General features: G+C 41.0%; 4 protein-coding genes and 3 non-coding genes across 7 annotated transcripts in view; 4 read left to right on the top strand and 3 right to left on the bottom strand.

Annotated features, from left to right (window-relative positions):
* The window catches only part of LOC129409408 (glutaminase liver isoform, mitochondrial-like), a 15820-nt gene extending 9598 nt beyond the window's left edge, over window positions 1–6222 (bottom strand). The window contains exon 1 of the mRNA XM_055155371.1: window positions 5974–6222. Coding sequence (XP_055011346.1) covers window positions 5974–6222 — 249 coding nt within the window. The remainder of the gene's footprint in view (window positions 1–5973) is intronic.
* Window positions 6223–8481: 2259 nt separating this feature from the next.
* On the bottom strand, window positions 8482–10051 carry LOC129409490 (ATP-dependent RNA helicase A-like). The gene is made up of 2 exons (XM_055155754.1): window positions 9940–10051; window positions 8482–8829 (listed from the first exon to the last, which is right to left on the bottom strand). The coding sequence occupies exons 1-2, from the start codon at window positions 10023–10025 to the stop codon at window positions 8568–8570; spliced, it is 348 nt and encodes a 115-aa protein (XP_055011729.1). The 5' UTR covers window positions 10026–10051; the 3' UTR covers window positions 8482–8567.
* A 1436-nt stretch (window positions 10052–11487) lies between these two features.
* On the top strand, window positions 11488–16804 carry LOC110161255 (40S ribosomal protein S17). Its single transcript, XM_020925977.2, has 5 exons — window positions 11488–11588; window positions 12730–12881; window positions 13914–14019; window positions 15363–15428; window positions 16689–16804. The coding sequence occupies exons 1-5, from the start codon at window positions 11586–11588 to the stop codon at window positions 16764–16766; spliced, it is 405 nt and encodes a 134-aa protein (XP_020781636.1). The 5' UTR covers window positions 11488–11585; the 3' UTR covers window positions 16767–16804.
* Window positions 13366–13492, top strand: LOC129409626 (small nucleolar RNA SNORA71). The gene has a single exon (XR_008632482.1). It is a non-coding gene; the product is annotated as a small nucleolar RNA SNORA71 (small nucleolar RNA).
* LOC129409628 (small nucleolar RNA SNORA71) lies at window positions 14463–14584 on the top strand. The gene has a single exon (XR_008632484.1). It is a non-coding gene; the product is annotated as a small nucleolar RNA SNORA71 (small nucleolar RNA).
* Window positions 15913–16034, top strand: LOC129409627 (small nucleolar RNA SNORA71). Its single transcript, XR_008632483.1, has one exon. It is a non-coding gene; the product is annotated as a small nucleolar RNA SNORA71 (small nucleolar RNA).
* A 919-nt stretch (window positions 16805–17723) lies between the features above and the next one.
* Window positions 17724–19504, bottom strand: cart2 (cocaine- and amphetamine-regulated transcript 2). Its single transcript, XM_020925991.1, has 3 exons — window positions 19388–19504; window positions 18800–18883; window positions 17724–17831 (listed from the first exon to the last, which is right to left on the bottom strand). Exons 1-3 carry the CDS (start codon window positions 19502–19504, stop codon window positions 17724–17726), a joined length of 309 nt encoding a protein of 102 aa, XP_020781650.1.
* Window positions 19505–20089: the final 585 nt, after the last annotated feature.

Here is a 20089-nt window from a genome sequence, read left to right on the forward strand (position 1 = left end):
TGACGGGGGAGTGACGACACCACCCTGCTCATCACCTTTTCCACCTGCTGCCCTCAACTAGAAAGTACAGGTCCATAGAGTCCAGAAGAACCAGACTGAGCCACAGCCTGTATCCCCCGAGTGTGAGGCTGCTGAACACTGCCCCCTTCCCCTCTCTGCCTTTCTCCCATGGACAATAACCACATCCTCCAATAAAAGAACACTGAACTGGACTTTGTGTTGTTGTAGTATTACATACATATGTGCTGCTCTGAATCTCCTTATTGTGCTCATATTTACACTGGACTTACTGAAGGGTTATGCACTTTACATCAAAACTCTGCACTGTTTGATGCTCTAAATGTAACTTGTTTTTTTCTATGATAATGACAATAAAATCTCTTGAACCTGAAAAAAGATAATATTCTAAATCTATTCTTATCGTCTCGAATAATAAAAGTATATTTATAATATTACCTATTTAACACTCCATGATAGTGGGAATATGATAAGACTGCAACAGTTACTTTGGTAATCCATTCATTTTGTGATTATTCTTTCAATTAATCATTTAGTTGTTCAGAACATGAAGGCCCCATGAACATGAACATGAGATTTTGACATCATTTTACCCTGACAAAGCTGAAGTGAAGCTGCTGTACGTCATTTTGATGGTCTATATTTACAGACTGATTGAAAATGTCTTTCAGATCACAGTTTAATTAATGATGCCAACCTTTGAAACGAGGCAGTTTCATCTAAAATACAAAATTCTCATGTTATTTCCATACAATTCCTGCTCTGTCCTTGTCATAAAACCTCTTTTGTCAGCTCTTGGCATGAGTCTGTTTATAAACCTGTCATCAATTGTCTTGCAGCCCTAGAATACACAGCATTATTCTACTTCGAGGGCCAGTCTCCATCCAAAAGGAGTCAGTTGATTTCAGTACAAACATGTCTGTCTGGAGGAAGACTTTGTCCTAAGTGTGGTTTTAACTTTCTATTGCCATGGAATCATGCAGGTGAGGGGTCATCTCCAGAAAGTGAGATACTGCACTATGAAAGGAAAATAAAGCACGTATGATGGGTAATATGGTTTGTTCATGTTTTGCTTTCCTGCACTCAGCGATTCATACAGTTTATATATATATATACATACAATACATGTGCAAAATGAGTAAAATCTTGTCAAATAGTGAATGTTTCAATTGAAATGTGAGCCTAGCTTATGCAACTGTAAGTCTTGAAAGTATTGACTGCATAGTAAAATGTGTGGCTAAATGAGTCAGTGTCGAAAAGAATAAGGCACAATTAGCAGCAACAATCATTGGTAAGTTTGACGGTGCTGTTCCTTTAAACAGTGTTTTCACTCTCATGAGAGAAACTTTCACATGGAGACAACAACATGTGAGCCTCAGATTTATAAGGGACATGCAAATTTTACTTGTTGTTATCTTGGTGAGTGTATATATAAATGTATATGTGTGTCTTTGTGCGTGTGGGGTGTGTGTGTGTGTGTGTGTGTGTATAGATAGATAAACAGACCTGGAGGAGAGATGGAGGAGATGGAGGAGCTGTCCATGGGCCAGTGGTGCTGACCTTTGCTCTTGTCTGTCTGCACTCTGGTGTGTCTTCACAGCAGAAATCACATCACACAGGTCTCCATTTTGAGTGGCTCCTTAGCAGTGCATTATGGGAGATTCAGTCCAAAGCCCAGCCCAGTGTAGGACTTGACCTATATGGACCATAATTTAAAGGTGCGCTGAGTGACATTTGCTTTGTCTAGAATGTTCCACAGTATAGATTAAACCCATCTATCACAAGGGAGACAAGGAGGTTACAGCATTACAGTTCAGATCTGTGGAGAGGCACCCCTATTCACAAAAGGAATTAGTGTATTTTTGAGCAATAGAAATGTCTTACCATGGAACATTCCAGGCAAAGCAAAAACATCTCCATGGAGAAAAGTATTTGATGGAACCTCCACCAGAAAAGTGACACAATGCTGGCCCTGTAGATTAGATCATGTTTGTCAGTTCATATTTATTTAAAATATGGGAATGAATCACCACCAGAATACTTCCTAAAACTTTGTCCTGTTCACTTTTCTGATGCTGCAGTTTTCTTTTGTTGAAGAAGATTCTTATATATGCAACAGGTTGTGACAAATCCTCTCTGTACACTCTCATTCATAATCAGATTAGATGTAGTGCATTTGTGCCTCAGAATGACTATTTCTCTAGTAGTAAATCCAACTCGAACCCAGTGAGAAAGTCCTATGGATTCTAGGCTCATTTTTACAAACATTACAATTGCAGTTGTGAATATCAGTGCAAACTTTGCAAGGGATGTCACCAACATTTCGCTAATAGAGATGCATGTAAAACCCTCCAGCGTGATGTCACTGCAAAAGTACAACTACCGAGCTGCTCTGGATTCAGCATTAGAATTGGCATCATAGACAAAAGTGTGGTTTACCCCTCATAAGGGTCACTTAATGATCCACAGAGGGTGACTGTGCACTGTGGGACAGCAGAGGTGTAGAGAGTAGCTGAAATTTGCACTCAAGTAACAATAAGGTTACTCAAGAGTAAAAGTAGTCTGTTAGGGGAAAAATACTACTCAGACAAGAATAAGTTAGAGTAACTGCTGGGATGTCACATCTGATTTACAATTTAAAGTTAATTTGAAGGACAGAGCATTAAATCATACACAAAATCTGGTATTTTCAAAAGATACACAAAAATGAGAACAACAAAATCATATCTGAAGGAGCAGAGCGAGAAACTCAAATGTTCTAATAATTTCATATTTTACTCAATTAAAAGTCCTGTTACTTCAGTAATCAGATTTGAAATATGTAGTAACCTTTACTTTAAGAGTAAGTTAATTTGACTTGGTAAAACCATGGAAACCAAATTGCCTTGAGCAAATAAATGTTACTTACGTACACAAGTTAGAGTAAAAGCAGGTTCTATTCTACAATAATGCCATTCAGATCTGCATCAGGGAGCAACTGTTTGCAATGAAACATTGATGGACAAGAAAAAAATCTAGATCCTATACCCAGCTTTCATTCTAAAACTAAACGTTTTGAGACATTAAATAAAAACCTGTGTTAAGTATGTGTGATATGGGCGAAACTTATTTCAAAAACAATATCTAAAGAAGACCAAGAGGTGATTTGAAAACCTTATGAATGAATGAATGCCTTTATTGGTCAATTTCTTCATAGGTACAACACATACAAAGGAATCTAAATTGTAAATTAACTGTATTACTGCTGAAATCCACTTTTGAATATTTATTTAAAACATTAGTTACTGCATATGTACATGTTCTTGCCAAGATAATCATGAAAAAGTTGTAATAAACTAAAATTGCATTGGCAAACTCACCCTTGTATGTTGTGGACGGGTGACAGGGCACCTTTGGGGGAGTGCTTTGAACACATGGCAACTGGACGCTGCAGGACTGCGCTGCGATTGGCTCATTGGGGCGTGTGCCAAAAGTGCAGATATAGTCTGGTACCAGTTGACATGAGTCGTAAGGAACAGATCTATTCAGTTATGGAGGAGGGGCTTTTTCTTGGTTATTTTACTCACAATAAAGCTAGTCATTGTTTGGAGTTTACAATGCCTACCAAATAATGTGTCTTGATAGATAATTATCTAACTATTAAAGGTATTGAGAGTGTTTGTAGATGTTTCATGACAAGTCGTGAAGGCTACAGACTGTAGTCCAGTTAGTCTAGTTTAAGAAAAGGGCAGACATTTTTTATGAGTCAAAAGGGGAAAGCTCTCAAGCTCAGAAAACCATCCCAAAAATGAAGTATGGGTGTGGGAAACAGTTTCAGGGTCAATCTACCAAAATACTGAGGAAGTGTATGTAAATTTAATACTAATAAAACATAAAAAATGCAAAAAATGATATTTACTGACCCTCATTATTAGGCCTGTTCTGAAGAACACTACAAGCCAGTTGGATATGGATTCTGTTGTCTTTAAGATTAGGACAATAACCATTTTAAATGTGTTCCATTAATAATAACAGATAACGTTGGCTGGTAAGAACAAAATCGACAATAGATGGATAGGCCCACTCTATATGATAGGAAACCTTCTCTCCATATCCTCATTAGAAATGCAATTGCAGCAGCCCTGCATCATTTATATGTTTAGTAGTAGATGTATATTGGTTCAGGTTTTGTGTTGAAGTGATTACAATTGGACTTTTTTGACTTTCTTTGTGTCAGCAATTCTGCATTTACATAGATTTGTATGTATTAGTTTTTCACTTCATGTGAGTAAAGCTTTGTAAAAATGAATAATGTGAACCTTAACAGATTTGAACAACCACAAGGTACTACAATTTTAAAGTGAACTCTGCATTCACAGAGTCTTGAGCAGATTGTCAGTAAACACGTTGCATTCACAGACTGCAGTATTAGTATTTGTGTTGCTTGTATAGATTTGTAAAAATTAACAGTAAGAACCTTAACTGATTTCAGTAACCACAACTTGCATTTGAGGACTGCAAAGCCTACACTATCTGTTGTTATTTATGGAACACCCAGTAAATGCAGATTTATATTATTATTATTTATTTTTCTTGATGCATGTACATTTAAATTTCCTATGGTTTACCGCTGCTCTCCTCTACTGCACTTCAAATGTCACTGTGTGATGAACAGCTTTTATTGTCTAACTCTAACGTCGGCCTATAGTACATGCATCCCAAATTTCGGATTTTCGGTCATCACGCAATGCATATGGAGAAGGATCCTCTGAAAAAGTGAGCCTCAAACCACCATGTTTGATATTCTATTGGGATGCGTCTATTGTCAAAGCCAACCTTTTCAAGTCTTTTAAATCATATCACTTTTCTTTCTGGTTCTGATATCCTCATATTTCAGTTTTGGGATTCGGACACTGTAATTGTGTGGTTGTTGAATGTCCTTCGGAAGTTTGCGAAGTCCATAACTGCCAAAGGGAATCAAATCTGTGTGACTGCAAACCTCCGCTGAAACTGTTTCCCTTTCCAACGGAATTGAAAAATAGTGAAAGGTGAAGATGATGGGCAGTATTGATACACAGGAAGGAAGAAAATGGTAACCTTCGGCTGCCTAAGAAATCATCCAGAGTTTGCAGTGAACATTTTGTATGTGGAGCTCCATCAAAGCAAAATCCTGTTTGTTAAGCGAGAGGTGCAGAAGACAAACAGGCTGAGCTTTCTTGTTCGACTTTACAGCAACATTACGTCTTGGTCTCTTTGCAGTGGAAGTTGTTTCTTGGAGAACAGCTGGTGCCTTTCACTTTGGCGTTGACTTTTTAAATTTGTAAGCAAGGTGGAGCGAGGGATCGGGATTTTGCTTTGATGGCGCTGTAGTAATATGAGCTCCCAGGGAATAGTCACTAATTTCTATAAGAATTTGAAAACAGGGGTAAATTAGTATCTGTGATTATGAGGAATGTTCATGTTCAAGTTTTTATGACCCCCACAAATGTTTTTGAAATGAAGACATTGTAGTTTAAGGCACATTAAAGACTCAATAAGAAAGTTTGGCTTTATTGGACCAGATATTATATTACAATATTCCAAGAGTACACTATGCTACCAGAGAGAAGAAATTGATTTTTTAAACTACACACAAAGTAAATTACCAGTTGCTTGAAAAAGGCTAAACAGCAATATAACAGATCACAGTATTACAAAGCACAGTGCCATTACCACAAAGGGCTGCTATTTATTTATATATTAAGTTACGTGTTGGAGTGAATAAACCACAAAGAACAGGTGAAATAATGCACACATATGAAGAATTTGGAATCAACATTATGCCTAGAAGCCCCCTCTGAAGTCTCGCCCTCCTCCATACCCTCCCCTGTAGCTGCCCCCACCTCCGCCGCCACTTCCGCCGCCATACCCTCCTCTGTACCCTCCAGCTCTCCTCTGTACCCACCCCCACCTCCGTCTCCATACCCTCCTCTGTACCCTCCGGCCCCTCCTCTGTACCCACCCCACCTCCGTCTCCATACCCTCCTCTGTACCCTCCGGCCCCTCCTCTGTACCCACCCCCAGATCCGCCTCCATACCCTCCTCTGTACCCTCCGGCCCCTCCTCTGTACCAACCCCCACCTCTGCCTCCATACCCTCCAGCACCACCTCTGTAGCCTCCTCTGTAGCCTCCTCTATAGCCGACTCCAGGTCGACCGCCAAATCCCCCTGCTCCGCCTCCCCCATCGTATCGGGACATTTTGGGTGGTGGTGGACCGTCTCCCATCCTAAAACAAACCACGGCGTTTGTGAAGTTGTGTACAGTTTTCTATCACGTGTATATTTATGGAGAATTGTCATGTAGGAGCGTGGGTAATGTAGGCTTGTGAGCGGGGGATTGTACAGAATCTTACAGTTAACCATAAGCAGGGATTGAATAGGGCCCAGAAAAGATCACTAGATTACTCAAACATGCATGGATGGCATCTAAAACCTCTGATGAAGGAACGTTAATACAGGGGAGAAAGCTTAAAAACTATATATTTTGCATCTCACCCCCCCTTTAAGCTGTTAGCTAAAGAACATAGGGCTATTTCTGAAAATGCAATCATGCAGTTGGCCATTTCAGATGACATCACAACTACAACCATTTAAACCTCTCTTATTTCAAACCATCAGTCTGGAACGTGTTTTAGTTTGAACTGCCCCGATCACTGTGTTAGTGATAGGACTTTGGACTCTTCTGACAGATCTGAATGTCTTGGATCTGTTCCTCTGGCCGTTCCAAAGGCTGTCTGTTTAGGTACCGTATTTTCCGGGCTATTAGACGCGCTCTTAAGCCTCCAACCCCATCAAAAAACGACCGTGCACCCCACAATCCAGAGCGCCCTATACACGAATCCACTCAGGTGTCCCAGCACGACTTCAGTAAACTACAAAGCCGCACCACCCACAGTGCACGCAAACACACACAGAGAAGACAGCGACCGCACATTGACACACACCCGCAGCCACACTCCTCACTCCACGCGGACGAGGAACGGAACGGAGGAATGAACCGAAAAAGCGAGTCCAATGTGCCACTTCTAGACACAACTGAACAACTGAGTCACTGCGAACACGCCGACAATCCGTTGGTCCCAGACAGCACCCTCCCTACACGCCACAACTGAACAAAGCCTAGAGTCACCGTGAACGGCACAAAGTCCCTCTGAGCCATCTAACTGTGGTGTTTCGTTTAAAGTCCGATGCAATTTATTTGTGAAAAAAGTTTGAAAATAGACCATTTAATGACAGTGCGCATTATAATCCAGAGCACCCAATAGCCCGGAAAATACGGTAATTATTCATATCACAGTTTTAACTTCAAACTGAAAGTGGAAAGATGTTTGCCCACTGAAATGTTGCACTACAATAATAATAAAACAAAAACTTATTTCAATGCCAAATACTGTATTTTCCGCACAATAGGGCGCACTTAAAAGCCTTTAATTTCATCAAAAAACAACTGTGCACCTTATAATCCAAAGCGTTTTATATATGAATTTATTGGGGTGTCTTAGTACGACTTTAATAAAGTGCAAATCCGCACCACTTGCAGCATTATGGCCTCCGTAGCCAGGAGCATCAGGAGTAATACATACTGTGATTCCTTTTAATATCAAAATGCCCCTGTGAAGAGACATGCTCACAAGGCACACTTTAAACTCAAGGTTATTATAAAGTGAAAGTGTGAGCTGCGTGGGAGCAGTGGATGAGAGAAGGAGAACACACATTCACCAAGACAGAGAGACAGCACCGAGCGACTTACGCCACGATCTGCCAACGGATTGTGGACGCCTGGGCTAAGGATCAGTATCAACTGTGGTCCGAGCTTTCACCAAGACCTGAATCATCACCGAACTGCCAAGGAACAGTAACTACACTGACTCAGATAATGACGAGAGGGATGCGGGCGTGCTGGATGCCGTAATCCCCCAACTGTTTGAACAATTATGAGTTATTGTGAATACACTAACAATTTAGCGTCTAAGACAGTATTTTTTTTGTACGCGTTACAATTGAACCAAGTTGAGAGTTATTGTGAACGCGTTAAATAAAGTTTGACTGACTTATCTAACTGTTGTGTTTCATTTAATGCGCCTTATAGTCCGGTGCAGTTTATATGTGAAAAAAGTTTGAAAATCGACCATTTAATGACAGTGCGCCTTATAATCCAGAGCCCCTATAGTATGCAAAAAACTGTATGTTTTTATTGGAAAAATCTCTCACTTGTGTTACCTGCTCTGCTCTGGAAATTTTTTTTTTTGGATTAAGGAGTGTAAAATTGCATAAAGATAACCCTAACCCTAAAGAAAAAAAACCTTATTTGCTTCTTTTAAAACATTGTATCCAGCTCCAACCATTCACTGAACCGTTCAAAAGAGCCAAACATCCCTAAATGTGCATGATTCAACAAACCAATTTATTCTTTATTTAGCGGCAGCGTTTATCAAACAATGTATGATGTAAAGAGCATTTATCTTATTTATTATTATTATCTTGACTAGAATAAGTTCAAATCAGTCACAGTCCAATTAATACAGAAAGTCTCAAAATGTTAAATATTCCCCATATATTTGTTCTATTCCCCAGATTCGTGGTGCTGTCTTGTACCTTTGGCTCTTCATCATGTTCATGCCCATAGCTGTCGAGTTGGAGATTTGTCTGATGAGGTTGATGAGCCTTTGGGTGGTGGGGTCCATCTGTCTGATGTACTCTGGGTCTTTGGTCACCTCTACCACCTGAGCCTCCAGAGCTGCTCTCAGGGCCAAGATTCCACCAGCCACATGATGGGGGATGCGCAATTTGATCCTGGGAACACACAAAAGGTTTGTCCAATGTTTGGTTAAACTTCAAATGATTAATTTAGGATTTTAAGGTGTTGCTGTCTTTATCATATTTATCTTTATCATTATCTTTCTGAAAGGTCATGTTGCATTTTCTATCTTAGCCTATGGAGTTCAACAGTCTCTGTCCACTTCTTGGTTCTGGAACCAAATTCCATCCATCCATTTTCGTCCGCTTATCCGGGGCCGGGTCGCGGGGGCAGCAGTCTAAGCAGGGACTCCCAGACTTTCTTCACCCCAGACACGTCCTCCAGCTCCTCCGGGGGGACCCCAAGGTGTTCCCAGGCCAGCCGAGAGACATAGTCCCTCCAGCGTGTCCTGGGTCTTCCCCGGGGCCTCCTCCCAGTGGGACATGCCCGGAACACCTCCCGAGGGAGGCGCCCAGGAGGCATCCGGAACAGATGCCCGAGCCACCTCAACTGGCTGGCTCCTCTCAACATGGAAGAGCAGCGGCTCTACTCCGAGCTCCTCCCGTGTGACTGAGCTCCTCACCCTATCTCTAAGGGAGTGTCCAGCCACCCTGCGAAGGAAACTCATTTCGAGTGCTTGTATCCGCGATCTTGTCCTTTCGGTCACTACCCAGAGCTCATGACCATGGTTCTGGAACCAAATTTCACATTCATAATTCCCTTTAAAAACAAGTCTGAAAGCTTCTTGGGTTCTAATCAGCAATGTGGTAACAACTACAAGTACAAATACTTTTTCTGAAACTTTATAAACTGCTAAGTTAAGTTGTTACATAGATGTTAGCTTCTGCCTGCCTTTTTTTTTTTTTTTTAAACAAAATCTGTGGGGTGACATTCCACGTCCTCCTAGGAGGATGGGAGGGAAGGGAGGGCCAGGCTTCCCAGCCTTGCTCCCTACACAGAAAGCTGCCTCTGTAACTCAGCCCTGGATAAAGCAAAGGAAAATGGATAGATGGAAGTTTATGGAGAAAAAGTATGGGGCATTGCCTTCCAAAAGCTTGGAGAGGTGGATGGGACTGTTGTGATACATTGTCTTTGAAAAGAAACTAAACAGCTGAAGTAAGTGTGAAACATGTGACTGTTCTTTGAGTGCTAAGAGCGTCGCTCACCACTCATCTAGCTCCACAATATCTCCATTAGAAGTAATCTTTTTACATTCAAACAGCAGCAGCTGCAGAGGGCTGACCAGAGTCATGCCTTTAGCTGAAATGGCTCGAGTCCGAATCTGATGGAAAGAAAGAAAAACATTAAAGCCGCAAGCTGCGTCGAACGGCCCTCGCCCTCCGTGCCCGCGAACGCCATGCCCGCGAACGCCGCGCCCGCGAACACCGTGCCTGCAAATGGTGCACCCCGCCAATACCATACCCTAAACGCCATGCCCGCAAACTCCATGCCTACAAATGGAGAAATTACATAGTACGCCTTTAAATGTTCTTTGCGCCCCCTGCTGGCCAAACTTGAAAAATGCCCCTGTCAGTAATATATCTTTTTGCTTGTAGTCATTAACAGAATTGAATTCCCAAATTTGGTACAAATCTTATAATGTTGACGTTTCATGTGTATGGTAGGGGGCGCTATAGTGTTCATTTTTCATATGTTTTATAGTGTATTATATTCAGACTGAGATCACGCATTAGTGATTCAAATTTCAGCACAATCGGACTAAGTCTGACCCATAAACTCAGCGAAGATAAAACTACAGCTCTTGTGCGCTGATGCAGTCAACTTCTGTCAGATTAAAAGACATGACTCAGGTGAATACAGGTTAGTGTGACCAAATTTGCGTTTGTCAAAACCAGGACACCGTACGGGGGGAGGGAGGTGGAGACTCGTCATCGACATTGTGCGACTCTCACCTGGTAAAACTTTTTCCCACTGGACACCAAAACATATGTGCTGCTTCATACACTATGCACATGGCCTCCCACTTGTCCCGAGCACAACGGAAAGCGTGGATTTTCTTGTACAAGTCATCGTTAAATACGCATTTGTGCTTTGGTACGTTGCAGACTGCCCACTGTTTGTGTTTGCTTGCTCCTTCTGATGCAGAGAGCTACATGTACATGTGACCTGTTTGGTCACACTACGCATAGCAACCTACATTCGGTTTGTCGATTAAAATGAATGTAATCGATTAAATTCTTAATAATCAATTATTGATTAATCGACTAATCATGCCCATCCCTACTGTTGATAGTAGGAGACGTTTTGTTGAGTTCCTGACAGACATGTTCTTCAGTCGCTCTGAAAACTGCAGAGCTGAATCACACCAAGCCCACACTGACCAACGGCCTTCAAGTTTGTTCTAGTTCAAGTTGAGCAGCACATGAGAAGTACAACACTGGAGGCTAGACTAAGGTTAGTTTGAGCAGAAATGAAAATTTGAGAAATTTGGTTAAGTCCAAATAGAGATATCCTTCATGTCTACAGAGAAGTCTAACCTGAGCACTTCAGCGGCCAGTTTCTCTGGAGCAAAACATGAGAAGCTGGAGCAATAAGCCATTTGCTCACATTGGTCTTAAACAAAGCTCAAAATGGTCTAGGAGAAAGACATAAGATTTTATTGAGGATAAGATTTATTTATCTTGTTTTGTTTTTTGTCTTTTTTTTCCCCCTTACATTTACACAAATCAATAAAGAAGCACGTCCGTTCTTTAGCCAGACGGTGGCGCTGTGTGTTTTTGCTGTCACTTATGGTCTGCTCTAAAGCCGGAAGCGGAAATCCTCTCGTCCTCTTCTACCAGGCCGATCCAACATGGTGGGTATTATTTTAAATCAAACCGAGCAATCTGCGCCAATCCTCTCGTATAGTACACTCTTTACGCTCCATTTCATCTACAATGGAAACCGGATCATTTACCCTTTCCATACAACCTGGTATCGCTTTAAAATGTACCCGATGATGCGTTTTATTTGTATTTTGAGCCGTGGGATGCCGCTATAGCCACGGGAGCTGAGTGTCGCTGCGAATTTGGTGAATGGACTGTACTTTTCCTTGATGCATTATTGACGTATTTAAACTTACTATTGCGATTCATGCTGGGACAGCTGTAAGTGAAATCTAACCCGATAAATCTAATATTGTCCTTTGAGTTGGTCGCATTGGCTGGTGCTTTAGTGGCTTCTGTTGCTGCTCATACAGGAGCCTTGTTCTCATGTATGTAGTGAACCACAGCTTAAAATCGTTGCATATCACAGTTATTGATGTATTGATAGAGATGTATTGTGTTGCCCACGTTGATTTTTCGTGAATTATATTTTTCAGGGCAGTTTTCCCTTATTGAAAATTTGTACTGTAACATTACATCAGATTTACTGTAGGGGAGGCAGTGGTTCTGCTCTGACAGACCTGGGCATTGTACAGCTCTGGGGCCTTTGGCCCATTTACGCTCATTTGGAATTACAAAATAAAGATTTTATCATTTGACCTCATGCATGGACTAAAGCGGCTTTGCTTTTATTTTAGAGTTTTTTTTAATGACATTTTTGTGAGGCAACCTCACTTTTACATTACTGAGAACGGAATTGAGTTAAGCATTTTAGCCAGGCCCTCCACAATATTTTCAGTTTCTCACTTGGCCCCATGGAAAAAATAATTGCCCACTCCTGCTGTGTAGAATCCCCAGATAATAAATAATCAAGATAAAGGAAATGAAGCTGGAACTAAAATTGTACATTTAAAAATGGCAAAAAGGTGAATATTAAATCTGACTACTACAGTGACTGCATGTGAAATTATGATACATGTTCTAATGTAGACTTCTTTTCAAATTCACTGGTTTAGTTTGATGGTTTAGTGCAACATCCTTGATGATTTTTTTTTTCATTATTATTATTTTTTTTTTATTGACTGTATCTTGTATTTAAAATTATGTTGTATTTTTTTTTGTCTTTCTCAGGGGCGAGTCAGGACCAAAACAGTGAAGAAGGCCGCGAGGGTCATCATTGAGAAGTACTACACGCGGCTTGGTAATGACTTCCACACCAACAAACGCGTGTGTGAGGAGATCGCCATCATCCCCAGCAAGAAGCTCCGCAACAAGATCGCTGGGTAAAGGCTGAATTATAGCTTTGTGTCGACTCAACGCACACCTCCGCCATCGTTTTTGATTTATGGATCAGCGTCGAGGTCTATGCGCAGCAAAATAATTCAGCGCCACAATGCTAGGATTTAAAACTGGCGTTCGTGTAAACAAAATGAAGCAGGAAAGTAGAGTACCAGAAAAGTATGTAGAGCCGTTGTAGAGAGGAACAATCACAGCCCTTATTGTCTGCATCGCTTTCCCTTGCTGTCTGTCGGTTTGACGCATAGTTACAAAATTTCAGAGGTGCACGGTCACTATGTGGAGGGGCTTCAAGGCGACAGACGATTTAACACACAGCCATAAATTGGGCTTAAGGGGTTGATTTAGGTCTGGTTGTGGATCAGTTGTTGAAATATTTCTTCCAAATACTTTAGTACAGTATATTCTCCAGCTCTGACCACTCAAATCCAACACTAGAACTGTCAAAACCAGACAGTCATAGTGATTGTAGCCTGTATCGAAAGTGACTGTGGATCTTTGTGGCCAGGTCATTGATAATGCAGGCAGAACAAACCGAGAGCCTTTCCCTGTGTTTGAGGGATGTTCAGTTCCTGTTGAACCCTGGTGCTCTCAAACATCCCAAAGAAATCGTTATTCATTTCGTTTCCTGTTAAAGGGTGGTGCCTGAATATTTGTAACTGTCAAAATGTTTTCCATTTAAAGAGCACTACAAGTGTTATTGCTTTCCCAGTGTGGCATTAAATATTTATCTTCTGTTTATTCAATTACAGTTGTTTAGTTGTTCAGTATCTTGCATTTTTACCATGAGCAGGCTCTGTTCGCCTCCACAGATCTAACGTGTAACTTGCTACCCGATGGCGTCACCTTCTTGTCTTCATAAAGGTAGATAAAGTTTAATGCCATACTGTGGAACATTCCAGTCATCTCTCTGCAAGGCACTAATATTATTTTTACTCTTACTCTCAACAAGTTTTTTAACTTATAAAATAAATGTAATAAGTGAACGAATAAATGTGGTAACCATGTTTTTGTGTCAGGTATGTGACACATCTGATGAAGAGGATCCAGAGGGGTCCGGTCAGAGGCATCTCCATCAAACTGCAGGAGGAGGAGCGCGAGAGGAGGGACAACTACGTCCCAGAGGTCAGTGCAGCGGACAGGGCCTTTACAGCTGTGCTGGTCCTCCTTTTTGCATTTACACGGCTTTTTTGTTGAAGAAAACTAAAATGTGTTCATGATGCAAGAGTATAGAGAAATATCCCATTGAATTAGTGGTTTTGGTGGTCGGCCTCAATGTTTAGTGTTTATTTCCCCTGGATGTCAGATAATGGTTTTGTAAACCAATACAAAGACCAAAGCAAAAGTATTGTTCTTTACAGCTGATTTTAGGACTCTACTTCAAATAGTGATAATGGCAATATATTGTTAGACATCGTTCAATGTGTAAATAGCAGATGCTGTGCTGTGATACTTTTATAACTGCTTGTATTATAAATAGAATGTATTGGATGGCTGATGATTGGATTTCATTGCAGTTTAATGTAGTGTTGTTACCTGTTGTATTGTGTGCTTGTTGGTTTGCTGTGCCCTGTATCGAAAGTGTCTGTGGAGTTTGTCTCCAGGTCATTGATAATGCAGGGACATGAGTCTGAGAGCCTTTCCCTGTGTGTGAGGGATCAGTGCTCTCACACCCTGTGGCACTCACACATTTACTGTCAAACACTAGAGGTGCTTTTGTTGTTGCAAAACTTGAATCAGCCGATGAACTATGACTGTTCACTCTGGCTGTAATTTTTGTCGTCTGATCGACCGGTGGTGTCATACTTGATCAAAATTTATTCTAATTAATTATTTAGATAAGGATTTATATGGGACAACAGCAGGAAGTGTTTGAATTATCTGAAGATTTGGGATATTTTGGTATTTGTATGTTTTTTAAAAAAGCACATTAAACTTGTGATTCAAATCCTATTTCCTCCTTTCGAACTGCCCACTCTTAAGTCTATGTGGTAGATTGTTGTGCTGAAATAGAAGTGTGAAGTGGGCTGCACAGTTTTAAAGACTGGAATTGCCTTTGTAAGTACTGAAAGCAGATTTATGTCAGGATTTTTATAGTGGATATTCTGACATGCAGTCTTTGCGATTGTGATAAAACCACCCACTCATATTGTGCTTTTGACTGTGTGCATACCGAGTGACGTTTTCAAATTTTCCCTTCACTGAAATTAAGATCCAACTTATTAATCATTAAAAGGCCAGTATCAGCGGTCTGTATAAATGACTTCTGATTTGACCTAAAAGTATAAGTACCTAAGTATACTGTGTAAAACTGTAGTAAAGTGCTGGGTTGGTGGATGATGGAGCTTGTAATTGAACATGTCCTCTTTAATATAGATCTGTCTAAACTTGCTGATTGCAACAGGAGGCAGTGACAAGAATGAACAGAACCTGTGCTGTTTAGATTAAACCTGTGTGTGTCTGTTCAGGTTTCTGCTCTGGACCAGGAGCTGATTGAAGTTGACCCCGACACAAAGGAGATGCTGAAGCTGCTGGTGAGTCAAAGTCTAACAAATAAAGCACAATGTTAAAGCGGTATTACCAGTCACTGTGTTTCTAACACTCTTTGGGAGAATTAGTCTTGACATTTTAGAAAACATTTCAACCATTTCTTCACTGGGAGCTTTTGAATGTGTTATGGCCAGCAGAGGGAGGCACAGTGCTGAACTTGAGTCTTTTTCCTTTGTGTAAATATGATTATGAAATATAAATAAGAGCTGTAAGGATTTCGAGGGCTTGTCTGGTTTTCTGTACGAGATCAGTGGAGACAAAGTTCCACTTCTCAATCCTAGAGGTCCAATCAGACCGTAAGTGATACAACTCATTATCTGGTTCACTTATTATATTAATTATGGAGTTGATCAACTAAATTGGCATCTTTTAAATGAAATATTAGAAATATATATGAAATATTTGGCAAAAACCGTTTGGAACATAACACAAATGCTGTTGTAAATAAGGCTGACAGTGCCCACTGTGCCCTGTATCGAAAGTGTCTGTGGAGTTTGTCTCCAGGTCATTGATAATGCAGGGATATGAGTCTGAGAGCCTTTCCCTGTGTGTGAGGGATCTGTGCCCTCACACCCTGTGGCACTCGCACATTTACACTAATCACCGGTGTTTAATGGACCAGGACGCCGACTGCACGAGGATTCGAGTAAAGACCTGTACCTGTTTTTTTTTTGTTTTTTTTAAGTCACTAAACTGTGAAACTAAATGGCTCATTTTGAACAGTTTGCAGCAACCCAGAGCCATTTTTTCCTTAAATATCCTAAATATGCACTACAATGATTTTTCCATCTTTGTTTCGCCTCCTGCGTGTTGCTTTGAGCTTTGTGTAGGATGTAAATGCTTTAGAATTGGATGCAGAAACCACAGTGAGAGCTTTAATATATCTGCACTGGGGCAAAACATATTTTACTTACATGAAAATAATGAGCACTGCCCTTTTTTTAAAACTTTAATTTAAATTGATAGTGTTTTAGCTTGCACATGGACATTTGATTTGCATGAAGAGTGAAATGATTTAAATTTAATGCCATATAATCGAATCATGAAGTGACAGTAGCTCAGTTGGTTCTCAAATCCAACTTTCTACATAAACAACATCAGAGTGGCCAGATCCACTGACCCACAGGTTGGCTCCCACAATGAATACAGTCATTGTGGCTTGGGCAAGACACTTAACCCCCAGTGTATATAAATGAGCTCTCCATCCCAAACGTCAGACTCAAGTTTTCCTGTTTGTTTTGCAGGACTTTGGCAGCCTGTCGAATCTGCAGGTGACCCAGCCCACTGTCGGGATGAACTTCAAACAGCCACGAGGAGTCTAGACACCATCTTTGTTCTTAATAAAATCCTTTAAAAACCACTGCTGCTCTTCACTTTCCCTTTTTTCATGTTATCTATTTGTTTTGTAGCGTTAGACTCTCTGGGAGCTGTGGCAAACAATAAAACTGGGGAGAAAATGTGATTGGCTCTGATCGTTTCTGCCTTGTACATAACATTTGTATTTCTAAGTTATTAAAATGTGAGGATTTAATGAACCTAACTGGACCATTTGATGTTATGATTGTGACTTAATTTTCAGATTTTGAGTATTTTGGTTGACTGCATCACTTGTAATCTGCATGTGATTCTAAACTTGGGTCATGAGCTAAGTACATGGCGATATTAAATAAGCCAAACCAAATAACTTGTACCTGTGTTTGGATGGAGAAATGAGGCTTTTGGTCACAAGTTCTTGGATATGACACTATAAACTTTTTTTTTTTTACATGTGGCTACATGCACACACTTTATGATTATCAGAAATTTTCAATTATAGAACTATTAAAATGACTTAAGTGAAGTTGTTGAATTTCTGATCATACATTTAATCAGATTTTCATGTTTACATGACATCACAAGGTGAAATAGAATATTTGAGAGAAGAACTCTGCAGGGTTTATGTGTTAAACATGTGAATGAAAGAAGATCAGAAAGTAGTGATTTTGGGCCCTTTCAATCAATCAAATCAAATAATGCAGTGGCCTCCCTTTTCATTCAGAAGTATTCTGGGCATGACTGTGTGTCACTCAAACAGCATGTGGCATATTTTCCCCTGAAAGAAAAGAGGAGGGTGAGTTTTGTGTTGCTCTGTGGAGGGGCCATCACAAGCTTACACTCACAAATGAAATGCATTCATGACAAAAACTTTATTTCACACTTATATAATACAAGACTTTATTACACAGTTGTATGTACAGATCATGGTACAGGTTTGAAAATAGACTCTGGGGGGCGCTAGATCATAGACACTTGAGGAGGAAGAAGTTGCAGAAGGCGCCCTGCGGACAGTCACACATGCGGCCGATCCGTGCGCCTTTACGCACGGCGCAGTGCTCCCCCAAATCACACTGTAAACACAATATAGAGATGAGTATACTTGCTATTATTAATGTTTTAATCATCAGTTACACTGGAATAACCGTACGATAAAGGGACACACTAAATCAAGGTTAAATCAAACTTGATGTTGTAATTTTGCGTAAATGTTGTAAATAATTTCATATCATCATGTCATATCATCTGATATTCATGAGTAACATAATAATACTCCCTGTGATGTCACCAGTACTGTGTGAGAGCACGGCAGACATCAGTTACATTTACTCGAGTAACTCTGAAGAAATGTTAATACAATGGGCCTCTCAAATGTTTTAAAAATGCTAAATTAGAATAGACCAGGTGTCTCCAACCTTTTTCATCTAGTCAGCTACCAAAAGCTACTGAGCTAACGAAAATATAATAAATAAAATATATAAATATAATGATATAAATATAAGGAACAGAGATGATGGATAACGGCATCTGACCCTTAGCTGGAGGTAGATGATGTTATTCATTTATCAGTGCACATAGTCCGGCAAATGAAACATTTACACTGATGATTCATCACATTTGAGTTATTCAGCACAATATATATATTTCAGAAATCCCCTGGTGAGCTTGCCTAAGAACACAACCAGAAGAAAATGAAACAGGCCTACACTTTTGTCAAGAGGAGAACAATAGAAAAGTAAGGAGGTGTTTTTCAGCTTCTAAAATGTGATAGGGGCAAGAGACAGATTTATTTATGAAACCTCCAAAAGGTAAACACACAAATGTTGAACCTGATCATTTCTGTTAGAGTCAGAGCTCAGTGTTACACAACTCTGCATTTAATCATGTTCATTTTAAATGCCCCCATCTGTATTGAAAATGACTGACCTATAGATGATGTCATCTGAAATCAATAAAAGTGATGAAAAACTTGATATGTGTCAGACTGACTGTCACCCATAAACTGTATATGGTGTCACTGTCACCCATGGGTGTCACTCACAGAGGGGACCTGTCCGTACTTCTTCTCCCAGGGGCTGATCCTCTTTGTCTGCAGCTTCTCCAGCACCTCCTGCAGGTCCCCCAACTGAAACACAACAACGCACAACAACACACAACACACAGCACACAACAGCACACACAGGCACCAGAGGCATGTCAGAATGAACACCCTGCTGTGTTAAAATTCGTCACTCTGTGTTTATAAGTGACCCACTGATTCTCTGACACTGAACACTGAGTCTGAAATAAAAGGATCATTTATTTGAACTTTTCACTCAAATCACACATGAAAAACTATTTTGGATGGTTTACGTTAAAGTACAGTACAGTACAGTGGGTTCATCACATCTGAAAATATGACACGAAATAAGTGACCACAGGTCATTTGTTTGTTTGAAATACTGCCGTTAGTTTCTTCAGTTCAGAGCACTTTGACTGTCCGCCTGCCGTAAAGTAAAGGTTCTGTTGTTTGGTTTTCCGTGTCCAAAACAAAATCCTTCCACATTTCAAATGGGCTTCTAGAGAATCTCAAAGCAGTTCCAGGATAAACCAGAACATAAGTATGCGCAGTGCAGTTGTCTTCACTCACCAGTCTGTTGTTGTAGCGCAGGTCCAGTGCGTTCCTCTCGTCCCTCTCCGTATCTGTGCGTCCCGCGCGCCACAGCGCGCACAGCAGCCCCGCACACAGAACCACGCGCGCCCACATCGGACAGGTGTCACTAGACAGGTGCAAACAGCACAGGCGTCACTGGACAGGTGCAAACAGCGCAGGTGTCACTGGACAGGTACAGGGACAGAGAGCGCGCGCCGCTGCAGCTCAGCCTCGTACAGGAGAAGTTTGACCCACGCGTTCTGCTCCGCGCGGGGCTTTGAAGGACCCCGCCCCTCAGCCCCGCGAGCCCCACGTCACAGCTCTGACGTCAAGGGCTGAGTTTGATCCGCGGGTGTTTGTTTGGGACAGATGTTACAGGAGATAAATGACCAACGTGACCACAGCACAGTGCTGATGTTACAGAAGATACGTGACCACAGCAGCACATGCAGGGCTGCAGGTCTTACTGAACATGAACATAAAACCTCTGTGAGTGGAGCAGCATCAGTGTCTTGCCCAAGGGCACAACATCAGTGTGCAGTGCTGGGGCCAGAAACCAGTGAAGACTCATTTGTCTCATAACATAGAGCTGTGGTGTTCCACTGAGACGATCTGAGGAGCTCCTCTGAAAACACACACACTTTTCTCTGTCTAAACCTGGACAGAGAGAGAGAACAGAGGAGAGAGAGAGAGAGAGAG

The sequence above is a fragment of the Boleophthalmus pectinirostris genome, unplaced genomic scaffold (genome assembly GCF_026225935.1).
Source record: "Boleophthalmus pectinirostris isolate CB_2022bp ecotype Guang Dong unplaced genomic scaffold, ASM2622593v1 HiC_scaffold_2, whole genome shotgun sequence".
Classification (NCBI taxonomy): domain Eukaryota; kingdom Metazoa; phylum Chordata; class Actinopteri; order Gobiiformes; family Gobiidae; genus Boleophthalmus; species Boleophthalmus pectinirostris.

Bases quoted from the DNA above. Each gene is read 5' to 3' on its own strand.
- LOC110161255 (XM_020925977.2), top strand. The intron at 12,882-13,913 runs GTAAAGGCTGAA...TTTTTGTGTCAG, and splicing joins CTCCGCAACAAGATCGCTGG to GTATGTGACACATCTGATGA. The intron at 15,429-16,688 runs GTGAGTCAAAGT...TTTGTTTTGCAG, and splicing joins AGGAGATGCTGAAGCTGCTG to GACTTTGGCAGCCTGTCGAA.
- cart2 (XM_020925991.1), bottom strand. From the start codon at position 19,504: ATGTGGGCGCGCGTGGTTCTGTGTGCGGGGCTGCTGTGCGCGCTGTGG. The intron at 18,884-19,387 runs GTGAGTGAAGAC...GTTGTGTTTCAG, and splicing joins TGCGCTACAACAACAGACTG to TTGGGGGACCTGCAGGAGGT. The intron at 17,832-18,799 runs GTGAGTGACACC...TTGTGTTTACAG, and splicing joins AGTACGGACAGGTCCCCTCT to TGTGATTTGGGGGAGCACTG.
- LOC129409490 (XM_055155754.1), bottom strand. From the start codon at position 10,025: ATGACTCTGGTCAGCCCTCTGCAGCTGCTGCTGTTTGAATGTAAAAAG. The intron at 8,830-9,939 runs GTGAGCGACGCT...GTGTGTTCCCAG, and splicing joins ATTGTGGAGCTAGATGAGTG to GATCAAATTGCGCATCCCCC.